This window comes from Gadus macrocephalus, chromosome 9 (genome assembly GCF_031168955.1).
Source record: "Gadus macrocephalus chromosome 9, ASM3116895v1".
Lineage (NCBI taxonomy): Eukaryota > Metazoa > Chordata > Actinopteri > Gadiformes > Gadidae > Gadus > Gadus macrocephalus.
The window spans coordinates 2,175,295-2,188,705 of NC_082390.1; the positions used below are offsets into that span (position 1 = coordinate 2,175,295).

At 43.4% G+C, this 13,411-nt stretch overlaps 1 protein-coding gene across 1 annotated transcript; it reads left to right on the forward strand.

Moving 5' to 3' along the window:
• The first annotated feature begins 271 nt into the window (after positions 1 to 271).
• Positions 272 to 13,096, forward strand: csnk2a2b (casein kinase 2, alpha prime polypeptide b). Its single transcript, XM_060060206.1, has 12 exons — positions 272 to 1,361; positions 1,690 to 1,801; positions 3,009 to 3,110; positions 3,625 to 3,675; positions 4,125 to 4,184; positions 4,694 to 4,777; positions 5,422 to 5,532; positions 5,618 to 5,719; positions 5,980 to 6,080; positions 11,412 to 11,560; positions 12,142 to 12,225; positions 12,338 to 13,096. The coding sequence occupies exons 1-11, from the start codon at positions 1,258 to 1,260 to the stop codon at positions 12,216 to 12,218; spliced, it is 1,053 nt and encodes a 350-aa protein (XP_059916189.1). The 5' UTR covers positions 272 to 1,257; the 3' UTR covers positions 12,219 to 12,225; positions 12,338 to 13,096.
• The last annotated feature ends 315 nt before the right edge of the window (positions 13,097 to 13,411 follow it).

Consider the following 13,411-nt stretch of genomic DNA (forward strand, 5'->3'; position numbering starts at 1 on the left):
TTGGGCATCTGACTTGGTTTATGTCCTTTGACTCAGATGGGTTACCAACAATAACAGAACGCATTTGAACACATGACACAAAATGTTTCCCTTTCAGAGAAGAAAGGAAACAGTTATTCAAAACAGTTAGTTTAAAGCTACTACATGTGATCACCTTGGTTTCCCTCTTACCGCTCCTAACCACCAATGCACTATCGCCGGTACTAATGATGGCGCTGTTTCGCTTGTAATATGGGGATATGGGACCAAATGAAATAAGACAAATTCACCCCGGCAACGTATATCACATCCGGGTGGTTTAGTTTTCAATCGCAATCCGCTGCTCCGTCCGCGGTCTCGACCGGGGGGTCTCTGCAGAAAGTCCCCAAATCCCGACCATTGTCGGGGTCTTACCGGGGGTTGGAGGTGCATTCCAGTACGGCTGCACATGCGACGCAATCCGCTGATGGTGCACGGCACCGGGCGCTCCCCCTCGGTGCGACATTTTCGTACTGAGGTAGCATTTGTCGCTACATTGGCTAACAACATCGATCTGACGTACTCCACCCCCTCTCCAGCCGTCATCTACCGATCGTGAAGAGGGTTGATCTGTCAATCGAAAACCGGGGTTGATAACGTTGCCTGACTCCCGATGGATTCTTTTTTTGTATTTCAGCGTCCACTTGAAAAATACTCGGTAACGTAGCCAGCCCTTTTATTAAGCATTCAGGCCCATAGAGAGTGGGTGGGGGTTTAACCAATGGCATCTGGATTAATCGTACATCCCTGAAACTACTGAACTGTGCCCTTTTCGGGGTTCCTTTTAATCCCATTGTTGTAATCACATTGTTGTAATACATAGAAACAAGGCACGTTTCCCGCATTCTACCTCAATACCCCCAAACGTCTACCTGTCCATATGAAACCCCCAGTTAGATACACCATCAGCCTTCTATAATCAGTCAGCTTATGGTACGGAACCTTTCTGGTTCAGTTTGCCTCTTGACAATCCGAAAAAGCGCCAGTGATCCACGGCACCCTTTTTGCAGCCTTCATACAGGCTTCTCCTATAGTACCATCCCATTCTGGCCTTCCTCCTTCTGTATAGTCGTGTGAGGCAAAGAAATCTGTTCGACCTGCCACAAACGCGAAAAGCATTGGTTATCTATACGGTGATAGGCTTGTTGTTTATTCCCCTATACTGGGGGAATTCTCGGTGGCATCCCTACCTCCCGAGTCACCGTCCCGTCACAGCGAGCTAAGCTCAAGAATCTGATCATGCCGGGTCCAGCAGCTGGCAGTAAGTCCCGTGTTTACGCAGATGTTAACACACTAAAGAGCCGGGAATACTGGGACTATGAAGCTCACGTGCCAAGTTGGAGGTGAGCCCTGTTTTAATGTTATGGTTTAATTTGCTCATGCATATCTTTTATGAAATGTGGTCACACTGGTCAGTGTATTGAGTTTGATGTCAAATGTCATTCAATTATTTGCAGTCTACCAGGAACATTGATGTTATTAATCCTTCTATAGATCGATAGATAGTTAATAACACTTAGACATGCCATTTGTGGCCCTCTCATTTCTTTGGCAATTTGCAATGCATACATATTGGGCTACAAACTACATGCTTTTCACGTTGCTTGTGAAGACCATTGCAGCCCCTCTCTCTCGGTCTCTGTTTCACTGTGTCTCTCTCTACCCATGCAGCAACCAGGAAGACTACCAGCTGGTGAGGAAACTGGGCCGAGGGAAATACAGTGAGGTGTTTGAGGCAATCAACATCACTAACAACGAAAAGGTGGTTGTCAAGATCCTCAAGGTGATTATGGGAGGAAGGACGCTTGAATCAGGGCCAGGAGTGTGGCCTCCTTTAGTCGCCTTCCTGGGATTGTTGGTTGCCTATTTAAAATCATATTTCTGTTGTATTTATCCTCTTAAAGCTAGGTTAAACATCCCATTTCTCTTTATTTCATCATTCCGTCCCTCATTCCCCCATTCTACACTGAAAGATAGGGAAAGCATTTGAACAACCGCTCAACTCATTGCATTCAAAGAAATGAACATCATGAACTACGGTATAAACCACGATGACACACGCACGCACACGCACACACACACAGCGGCGTGGTTATGTAGGCCTAGATAATCATGGCACCTGACTGGTTGATCTCCGAGCTCAGGAACCTGTGCATGAGATTATTGGAGGCGATCTGGTGTGCAGCAGGGGGCAGGGTGGCGGGGTAGAGCTCTAGTCAATGGTCTTGTAAACTAGTGGACTTGAAAAAGGGGAGCAGGAGAAAAGGGCAATGACCACCATATCGATCTGGTGTGCTTCCGTTGGCTGCCGCTGATTCCATTGAAGGAGTTTAGGCTTCCTTCCACTGGAGGACGGTGTTCAGAGCCAGTGCCGCTGTCTGTTGCTCTGTTTACCCTGTGCATGTGTGGAGTCCCTTCTTAATTTTAAACACCATCCTCTCCCCCGCGCTGGCCTTTGACAACGAGAGAGCGAGAGAGAGTGAGAGAGAGACTGATAGACTAGTGCATGGCTCTGTCTAGTCAGCACATTAACAGGGCAGTTTGTGTGTGTGTGTGTGTGTGTGTGTGTGTGTGTGTGTGTGTGTGTGTGTGTGTGTGTGTGTGTGTGTGTGTGTGTGTGTGTGTGTGTGTGTGTGTGTGTGTGTGTGTGTGTGTGGGGCGGTTTGTGTGTGTGTGTAGGGCGGTTTGTGTGCGTGTGTAGGGCGGTTTGTGTGAGCCTGTGTGGGGCGGTTTGTGTGTGTGTGTGTAATTGTAAGGGGATGCTCTGTTCAGGCAAGCAGACTTTTGACTTTTGTTTCACCTCAGTGTTTACTGTCAGTTCCCCAGCATGCCATCCATTCTCTGCACACACTCCCCTGGGTTGTTGTTGTTGTTTTTTGTTGTTGTTGTTGGTGGTGTTCGTTAGAAAAGGAAATGGTTGACAGTGCTTGTTGTTTAAATATGGGTCCTATCGTTATTTGAACGTTGTCGGTTCTGTTTTGACGCTTCAGCCCGTGAAGAAGAAGAAGATTAAGCGGGAGATCAAGATCCTGGAGAACCTCCGAGGCGGGACCAACATCATCCGCCTGGTGGACACGGTCAAGGACCCTGTGGTAGGTCAATGGTCATAGGTCATAGGTCACTGGGAGCACACGGTCAAGGACCCTGTGGTAGGTCATAGTTCACTGGGTGGAAACCCAACTAAAAGCTCTCACTGGGTTAAATGGAACCCTTCTGCCGTTAAGTGCTTATCCGTGCATTATTCGTGCATGAAAGAAGGTAAGGAAGTCAGAAGTCACTTTATTGATCCTAAATTTGAAAATGTGCATAGATATGCATTTTTATGATGGGATTACAAGCTCTGCTTTAAACAAAAATGCGTCTGTGGGCATTCGGCATGCATGACCGAAGCCACATTTAATCAAACGGAGTAGACTTCAGTGATAATAGACAAACAATTGTCATCGAAGTCTCTAATAAGGACACGATATCAAACATCTATTAATCTTTGATAAGGAGCTGGATTTAATTCAAAAAAGTTATCATGCATTTTTGTTTGTTTGACTCTTCCTATCTCTTCCTATCTTGCCCTAACCTTCACATCATCTCCCCACGACGGCCTTGCAGTCCCGAACTCCGGCTCTCGTCTTCGAGTGCATCAATAACACAGATTTCAAGGTACAACAATCATCTGTACTCTCTGCATGATTCTGAACGTCCTGAATAGTAACAGTCTTCTTGATAGGAGTCAGAGTCCTGTCTCCATCCAAGCAGCTCGCGGTGTTTCCTAGTTCACATCTGCTCTGGATAAAGAATGCCAAAAATGTGCCAGTGAGATAATTTGAATGCAATGACACTCCAGTTTGTCTGTCTGGTCATATGGAGGTGTTTCAGTCAATAAATGCAGGCTGAGTTACATTATTCTACTCGCAAGAGATTGAAGGTGATTCAGAAAATTAGCTATCTAGCTACAAACCTTTTATGTATTCACATCTGCAAGTTGTGTCATGGCCTTGCCATGTCATGTTTGTAATAATGTGCACTGCTTTGTCCCTGCTAAATAAAAAAAAAAAAAAAAAAATAATAAAAAAAATGAGTTCTGACATTTGACCGTGTCTCCCTTGCAGGAATTGTACCAGAAGTTGACAGATTTTGATATTCGTTTCTACATGTATGAACTGCTGAAGGTGAGGCAGATTCGAGTTGCATGTAGTTAAGACCCATTGTGCCAATGGATACACAGGAAGTGCACATGTTCTGTGTTTATAGCTATATAGCATTGGTAGCATGTATCTTACTTTAGGAAGTTCATTCTGATTGATCGCGCACAGATTATAATATTAAAACACATTCTTAATCACTTCCCTTTGAAGACATTGGCACGTACTAATGTATGCTGAGATAGTCTAGGCTAAGTGTTAGTCAATAATTGCTGGCTGAGTTACATTATTCTACTCGCAAGAGTCAGTGTCTCGTTCTATTCCTTATCTGTGTGTATTTGTAATTCATTGGCTAAAATACACCAATTCCTGGTTACACTCTCATGACCACTATCTTATAAGCAGTGGTTAACATCAGATAAGCTCCAATTTAGCATGTGACGTTTTTAATTGGAATAAATGAATTGGCCACATGACAACCTTGCATGTTGATGAAGCAGTTTGCAATGAGTTTAGCAAAGTGTGTTTGTTTGTAGGCACTGGACTGCTGCCACAGTATGGGTATAATGCACCGGGACGTTAAGCCACACAATGTCATGATCGACCACCAAATGAGAAAGGTACGCGTCTGGCTGTGGTCGGGTTTCCTTGGTAGTGTCATGCCTGGGATGTTATTCAGCTGCTGGGGAAAATCATCCAAGCAGACAATTGGCAAAAGCAAAACTTAAACCGCAACTTCTAGAGCATCTGTGTTTTCACAACTCCTGCAGATTTTTTAACGAATGCAGCAGGATTTTAATTATCAACCTGCCAATTATCAGCCAGTATGCTGTTCATTTAAATTGTGCTGTTTTTAATTTTAGATTTAGGGACAAATAAATACAAATAAATCATAACAATCCCGAAAGACAAAACCGGTCTGGCTGATGAAACCGTCGTTACCATATGAAAGATGGTAACGATGGCTTCAGTAAAACATCACCGACCAATATGTTTGGTCCAAAGGACTTCAGTGGCACAGGCGCACTGAATGCTCTTCGGCGGACTCTGTACAACACAGTCATTTTATCAACTGTTATTGATCACTGGTGTTTTACAGTAGCCAGGAAAGGCGGTTATCATTTTGTCATCACCCAGACCCGTATTGACGTAAAGCTACCTCATCCCCTTCATAATCTGGACAGATCCATCTCTAGCTGTGTGGTTGAGGCTCAAAGGAGGTGTTGAGTGGCGATGGAACAGTAACGGGGGTTTGTGTCCACAGCTACGTCTTATAGACTGGGGTTTGGCTGAGTTCTATCACCCAGCTCAGGAGTACAACGTCCGGGTTGCGTCGAGGTATTTCAAAGGCCCAGAGCTGTTGGTGGACTACCAGGTAATCCTGATGTACACACACAGTACTGCAGTATTTGGGTGTAATATAGTATAATAATATAGGGTCTGTTCCCTGTCCCGCGCAGATGTATGACTACAGCCTTGATATGTGGAGCTTGGGGTGTATGCTGGCCAGTATGATCTTTCAGAAGGAACCCTTCTTCCATGGACAAGACAACTACGACCAGGTCTCACTCACTCACTCACTCACTCACTCACTCACTCACTCACTCACTCACTCTGCGGCCTTACCCATGTACAATCTTGAATTTAATATTTATCCTTACAGATCAGAATTATTCTAACTGATCACACCTCATCTTTTCAGTGAGATTGAATCACACATTCCACAACTACATAATCTTCGGTTTGGAAAAAGGGAAAGTTTTTCCACACACACACACACACACACACTGCTGTCCAACAGCAGAACTGTGTCTCTCCTTAGCTGGTGCGTATCGCCAAAGTCCTGGGCACAGACGAGCTGTTCAGCTACCTGCGGAAGTACCACATTGAACTGGACCCGCGTTTCAAAGACCTGCTCGGACAGTAAGTGAAGGCCTGCTTATGGCTGACCCATGACGTCAAAAAATTGCTACGCAATGTATTTTCACATTCTGACCTTCTATTCTTTATCGTGCACGAGCTTGAGCCTAATATCCCCAGTCTACCTGTACGAATCAATGAGCAGCTCAGGTAGACCTACCCGCTCCCTGATAAAACATATTCGCTGTAGGTTTGATTCTGCTTTGGATTAAAGTGGGTGCTGCTACCGAACTGAAATGAGTAAAACGCAAAACCTTTTAGAAATCCTAATGTATCCTTCATTTGTCCCCCGTTGAGTGTCGAGCGGCTGTGTGTTACGCTGTTAGTGTGTGTGTTATAGTAGTGTTACGCTGTTAGTGTGTGTGTTATAGTAGTGTTACGCTGTTAGTGTGTGTGTTATAGTAGTGTTACGCTGTTAGTGTGTGTGTTATAGTAGTGTTACGCTGTTAGTGTGTGTGTTATAGTAGTGTTACGCTGTTAGTGTGTGTGTTATAGTAGTGTTACGCTGTTAGTGTGTGTGTTATAGTAGTGTTACGCTGTTAGTGTGTGTGTTATAGTAGTGTTACGCTGTTAGTGTGTGTGTTATAGTAGTGTTACGCTGTTAGTGTGTGTGTTATAGTAGTGTTACGCTGTTAGTGTGTGTGTTATAGTAGTGTTACGCTGTTAGTGTGTGTGTTATAGTAGTGTTACGCTGTTAGTGTGTGTGTTATAGTAGTGTTACGCTGTTAGTGTGTGTGTTATAGTAGTGTTACGCTGTTAGTGTGTGTGTTATAGTAGTGTTACGCTGTTAGTGTGTGTGTTATAGTAGTGTTACGCTGTTAGTGTGTGTGTGTTATAGTAGTGTTACGCTGTTAGTGTGTGTGTTATAGTAGTGTTACGCTGTTAGTGTGTGTGTTATAGTAGTGTTACGCTGTTAGTGTGTGTGTTATAGTAGTGTTACGCTGTTAGTGTGTGTGTGTTATAGTAGTGTTACGCTGTTAGTGTGTGTGTTATAGTAGTGTTACGCTGTTAGTGTGTGTGTTATAGTAGTGTTACGCTGTTAGTGTGTGTGTTATAGTAGTGTTACGCTGTTAGTGTGTGTGTTATAGTAGTGTTACGCTGTTAGTGTGTGTGTTATAGTAGTGTTACGCTGTTAGTGTGTGTGTTATAGTAGTGTTACGCTGTTAGTGTGTGTGTTATAGTAGTGTTACGCTGTTAGTGTGTGTGTTATAGTAGTGTTACGCTGTTAGTGTGTGTGTTATAGTAGTGTTACGCTGTTAGTGTGTGTTATAGTAGTGTTACGCTGTTAGTGTGTGTGTTATAGTAGTGTTACGCTGTTAGTGTGTGTGTTATAGTAGTGTTACGCTGTTAGTGTGTGTGTTATAGTAGTGTTACGCTGTTAGTGTGTGTGTTATAGTAGTGTTACGCTGTTAGTGTGTGTGTTATAGTAGTGTTACGCTGTTAGTGTGTGTGTTATAGTAGTGTTACGCTGTTAGTGTGTGTGTGTTATAGTAGTGTTACGCTGTTAGTGTGTGTGTTATAGTAGTGTTACGCTGTTAGTGTGTGTGTTATAGTAGTGTTATGCTGTTAGTGTGTGTGTTATAGTAGTGTTACGCTGTTAGTGTGTGTGTTATAGTAGTGTTACGCTGTTAGTGTGTGTGTTATAGTAGTGTTACGCTGTTAGTGTGTGTGTTATAGTAGTGTTACGCTGTTAGTGTGTGTGTTATAGTAGTGTCACGCTGTTAGTGTGTGTGTTATAGTAGTGTCACGCTGTTAGTGTGTGTGTTATAGTAGTGTTACGCTGTTAGTGTGTGTGTTATAGTAGTGTTACGCTGTTAGTGTGTGTGTTATAGTAGTGTTACGCTGTTAGTGTGTGTGTTATAGTAGTGTTACGCTGTTAGTGTGTGTGTTATAGTAGTGTTACGCTGTTAGTGTGTGTGTTATAGTAGTGTTACGCTGTTAGTGTGTGTTATAGTAGTGTTACGCTGTTAGTGTGTGTGTTATAGTAGTGTTACGCTGTTAGTGTGTGTGTTATAGTAGTGTTACGCTGTTAGTGTGTGTGTTATAGTAGTGTCACGCTGTTAGTGTGTGTGTTATAGTAGTGTCACGCTGTTAGTGTGTGTGTTATAGTAGTGTTACGCTGTTAGTGTGTGTTATAGTAGTGTTACGCTGTTAGTGTGTGTGTTATAGTAGTGTTACGCTGTTAGTGTGTGTGTTATAGTAGTGTTACGCTGTTAGTGTGTGTGTTATAGTAGTGTCACGCTGTTAGTGTGTGTGTTATAGTAGTGTCACGCTGTTAGTGTGTGTGTTATAGTAGTGTTACGCTGTTAGTGTGTGTGTTATAGTAGTGTTACGCTGTTAGTGTGTGTGTTATAGTAGTGTTACGCTGTTAGTGTGTGTGTTATAGTAGTGTTACGCTGTTAGTGTGTGTGTTATAGTAGTGTTACGCTGTTAGTGTGTGTGTTATAGTAGTGTTACGCTGTTAGTGTGTGTGTTATAGTAGTGTTACGCTGTTAGTGTGTGTGTAGTAGTGTTACGCTGTTAGTGTGTGTGTTATAGTAGTGTTACGCTGTTAGTGTGTGTTATAGTAGTGTTACGCTGTTAGTGTGTGTGTTATAGTAGTGTTACGCTGTTAGTGTGTGTGTTATAGTAGTGTTACGCTGTTAGTGTGTGTTATAGTAGTGTTACGCTGTTAGTGTGTGTGTTATAGTAGTGTTACGCTGTTAGTGTGTGTGTTATAGTAGTGTTACGCTGTTAGTGTGTGTGTGTTATAGTAGTGTTACGCTGTTAGTGTGTGTGTAGCAGTAGTGTTACGCTGTTAGTGTGTGTGTTATAGTAGTGTTACGCTGTTAGTGTGTGTGTTATAGTAGTGTTACGCTGTTAGTGTGTGTGTTATAGTAGTGTTACGCTGTTAGTGTGTGTGTTATAGTAGTGTTACGCTGTTAGTGTGTGTTATAGTAGTGTTACGCTGTTAGTGTGTGTGTTATAGTAGTGTTACGCTGTTAGTGTGTGTGTTATAGTAGTGTTACGCTGTTAGTGTGTGTGTGTTATAGTAGTGTTACGCTGTTAGTGTGTGTGTTATAGTAGTGTTACGCTGTTAGTGTGTGTGTTATAGTAGTGTTACGCTGTTAGTGTGTGTGTGTTATAGTAGTGTTACGCTGTTAGTGTGTGTGTTATAGTAGTGTTACGCTGTTAGTGTGTGTGTTATAGTAGTGTTACGCTGTTAGTGTGTGTGTTATAGTAGTGTTACGCTGTTAGTGTGTGTGTTATAGTAGTGTTACGCTGTTAGTGTGTGTGTTATAGTAGTGTTACGCTGTTAGTGTGTGTGTTATAGTAGTGTTACGCTGTTAGTGTGTGTGTTATAGTAGTGTTACGCTGTTAGTGTGTGTGTGTTATAGTAGTGTTACGCTGTTAGTGTGTGTGTTATAGTAGTGTTACGCTGTTAGTGTGTGTTATAGTAGTGTTACGCTGTTAGTGTGTGTGTGTTATAGTAGTGTTACGCTGTTAGTGTGTGTGTTATAGTAGTGTTACGCTGTTAGTGTGTGTGTTATAGTAGTGTTACGCTGTTAGTGTGTGTGTTATAGTAGTGTTACGCTGTTAGTGTGTGTGTTATAGTAGTGTTACGCTGTTAGTGTGTGTGTTATAGTAGTGTTACGCTGTTAGTGTGTGTGTAGCAGTAGTGTTACGCTGTTAGTGTGTGTGTGTTATAGTAGTGTTACGCTGTTAGTGTGTGTGTGTTATAGTAGTGTTACGCTGTTAGTGTGTGTGTTATAGTAGTGTTACGCTGTTAGTGTGTGTTATAGTAGTGTTACGCTGTTAGTGTGTGTGTGTTATAGTAGTGTTACGCTGTTAGTGTGTGTGTTATAGTAGTGTTACGCTGTTAGTGTGTGTGTTATAGTAGTGTTACGCTGTTAGTGTGTGTGTTATAGTAGTGTTACGCTGTTAGTGTGTGTAGTAGTAGTGTTACGCTGTTAGTGTGTGTGTTATAGTAGTGTTACGCTGTTAGTGTGTGTGTTATAGTAGTGTTACGCTGTTAGTGTGTGTGTTATAGTAGTGTTACGCTGTTAGTGTGTTTGTTATAGTAGTGTTACGCTGTTAGTGTGTGTGTTATAGTAGTGTTACGCTGTTAGTGTGTGTGTTATAGTAGTGTTACGCTGTTAGTGTGTGTGTTATAGTAGTGTTACGCTGTTAGTGTGTGTGTAGTAGTAGTGTTACGCTGTTAGTGTGTGTGTGTGTAGTAGTAGTGTTACGCTGTTAGTGTGTGTGTTATAGTAGTGTTACGCTGTTAGTGTGTGTGTTATAGTAGTGTTACGCTGTTAGTGTGTGTGTGTTATAGTAGTGTTGCGCTGTTAGTGTGTGTGTTATAGTAGTGTTACGCTGTTAGTGTGTGTGTGTTATAGTAGTGTTACGCTGTTAGTGTGTGTGTAGCAGTAGTGTTACGCTGTTAGTGTGTGTGTTATAGTAGTGTTACGCTGTTAGTGTGTGTGTTATAGTAGTGTTACGCTGTTAGTGTGTGTGTTATAGTAGTGTTACGCTGTTAGTGTGTGTGTTATAGTAGTGTTACGCTGTTAGTGTGTGTGTTATAGTAGTGTTACGCTGTTAGTGTGTGTGTTATAGTAGTGTTACGCTGTTAGTGTGTGTAGTAGTAGTGTTACGCTGTTAGTGTGTGTGTTATAGTAGTGTTACGCTGTTAGTGTGTGTGTTATAGTAGTGTTACGCTGTTAGTGTGTGTGTTATAGTAGTGTTACGCTGTTAGTGTGTGTGTTATAGTAGTGTTACGCTGTTAGTGTGTGTTATAGTAGTGTTACGCTGTTAGTGTGTGTGTTATAGTAGTGTTACGCTGTTAGTGTGTGTGTTATAGTAGTGTTACGCTGTTAGTGTGTGTGTTATAGTAGTGTTACGCTGTTAGTGTGTGTGTTATAGTAGTGTTACGCTGTTAGTGTGTGTGTTATAGTAGTGTTACGCTGTTAGTGTGTGTGTTATAGTAGTGTTACGCTGTTAGTGTGTGTGTTATAGTAGTGTTACGCTGTTAGTGTGTGTGTTATAGTAGTGTTACGCTGTTAGTGTGTGTGTTATAGTAGTGTTACGCTGTTAGTGTGTGTGTTATAGTAGTGTTACGCTGTTAGTGTGTGTGTGTTATAGTAGTGTTACGCTGTTAGTGTGTGTGTTATAGTAGTGTTACGCTGTTAGTGTGTGTGTAGTAGTAGTGTTACGCTGTTAGTGTGTGTTATAGTAGTGTTACGCTGTTAGTGTGTGTGTTATAGTAGTGTTACGCTGTTAGTGTGTGTGTAGCAGTAGTGTTACGCTGTTAGTGTGTGTGTGTAATAGTAGTGTTACGCTGTTGTGCGTCCGCAGACAGAACAAGAAGCACTGGCAGCAGTTTGTGCAGACGGAGAACCAGCACCTGGTGAGTCCCGAGGCGCTGGACCTGCTGGACAAGCTGCTGCGCTACGACCACCAGCAGCGGCTGACCGCCGCCGAGGCCATGGACCACCCCTACTTCTGTGAGCACCCGGGGGTCCGGGAGTCTGCCTGGGGTGGCGGGGCCGTACTGATGGCCCACCAGTTAGACGTGGTTTGGCCTCTTTCTGCCTCTGACCCACCGCTGTGAGCTGATGAAGCCGGTTCCCGGGCCTCCCGCCCCTCCCGGCCAAATCCCTGTCTCTAACCCCCCGTCGGACGTTAAATGTTCCGCCTTCGTCCTGTTGTTGATAACTTGAGATCAGTTGGATTGAAGTCCTCGTCTGTAGTCCGGCAGCCCAACGACTTTAGGCTCTGTAAAGCAGTGTAACGATTCAGTGCCGTGATTGTAATTGGATCGATTTGAGATAACCTGGACCCTTTCGTTGACAGGCTCATGCTCATACGGAACTCTAGACCCAGGGATAAAAACGATAAAGATAAAATGGACATATTGGACTTGTAGACCCACAGACATTTTCTTATAATTGATGTACTTTACTATTGGAAATGCAACTTGCATACATTCATTTTGTGTTAAGCCTCTCCTCGAAGCCAGAAATAATTCAAGGGCATTCCGGTTGCCTCTGTTCTTCCTCTTCCTCCTCTTCCTCTCTTGGTGCAGACCCCGTGGTGAAGGAGCGGTCTCTGTCCAACTCGGACAACAATATTGTTTCCACGGGCAATACTACAGCCCGATGAAGCACAGGTGAAATATATATTTCAGGGGCTGGTTAGATCAAGCATCGGACGTTTTACCCTGCAGTCAAACATGTGATGGTCAAATGTAATTTACTCAACACATTTTTTTCTTTTCACAGGAAAAGGAGTTATGATTACCTGCTCGTTGTACCTGGCTGTGACGGTAACATTTGACCAGTGTACAGTGGAGGAGGTTCAAAGTTATGCTGACGAAACACACACACACACACACACACACACACACACACACACACACACACACACACACACACACACACACACACACACACACACACACACACACACACACACACACACACACACACACACACACACACACACACCCTTCTACTCTCTATCGGTTTGTGATTGGTTTGTCCTGGTCCCCATATTGAGTAGCCTCACCAATAAGCTTGAAGCTATCTCTCTGCCCCTTCTTTCCCACTGTGGTGAAGTGATGACCAAGCAGATGGACCCCCCCCCCCCCCCCCCCAGGAGAACGCCCCCCCTCCCCTTCTCCCCTGTGCCTGTACTGGACTGAATCAGCATGGAAAATGAAATGGAGTGTCACTCTAGCTTGCAGACCGACGTTTCCCTCGCCCACCCCTCTCTCTCTTTCTCTCTCTCTCTTTACTCTCCTCTCTCTCCGTCCTGAATCCGTAGCTTGTCTGTCTGTCTGTCTGTCTGTCCTGTCCTGTCCTGTCCTGTGTGCAGCCACCCGGAAAACAGGCAGACACACAGACGGGCCTCCTAAAAACAATACTCCAGTTCTGAAAGTGGCATGGTGGAGTCTAGATGGAATGAAAACGATGACATTATTATTATTATAATTATAATTATCATTAATGGACAAAATAAAAGATTTTTATTTGAAAGAATTCTTGTCTTTGCAATGAGTGAGTTGTGTGTCACTGCCATTCAGTCTGTCGTTTCCATGTTTTGTTTTTTTTACTATTGTCCTACTTGGTAGGAACAAATAATGTGTTTCTTCTCTAAACGCGGGGAAGATCAATTGTTTTAAGACTAAACTAGAATTAGAGTTGAAAGGTTTCAGGCTACATGCAGCCGGTTCCTGTCCATTCTGACGATTGAGGACAGAGACTGAGAGCTGGGCGGGTCACAGGGCCATGGGGGCTGGAGGATATTTAATAATGCACAGACAGGCGTTCGAACCGGGGAGCAATCCCCTGATT

Bases quoted from the DNA above. Each gene is read 5' to 3' on its own strand.
- csnk2a2b (XM_060060206.1), top strand. From the start codon at position 1,258: ATGCCGGGTCCAGCAGCTGGCAGTAAGTCCCGTGTTTACGCAGATGTT. The intron at 1,802-3,008 runs GTGATTATGGGA...TTGACGCTTCAG, and splicing joins TGGTTGTCAAGATCCTCAAG to CCCGTGAAGAAGAAGAAGAT. The intron at 3,111-3,624 runs GTAGGTCAATGG...ACGGCCTTGCAG, and splicing joins ACACGGTCAAGGACCCTGTG to TCCCGAACTCCGGCTCTCGT.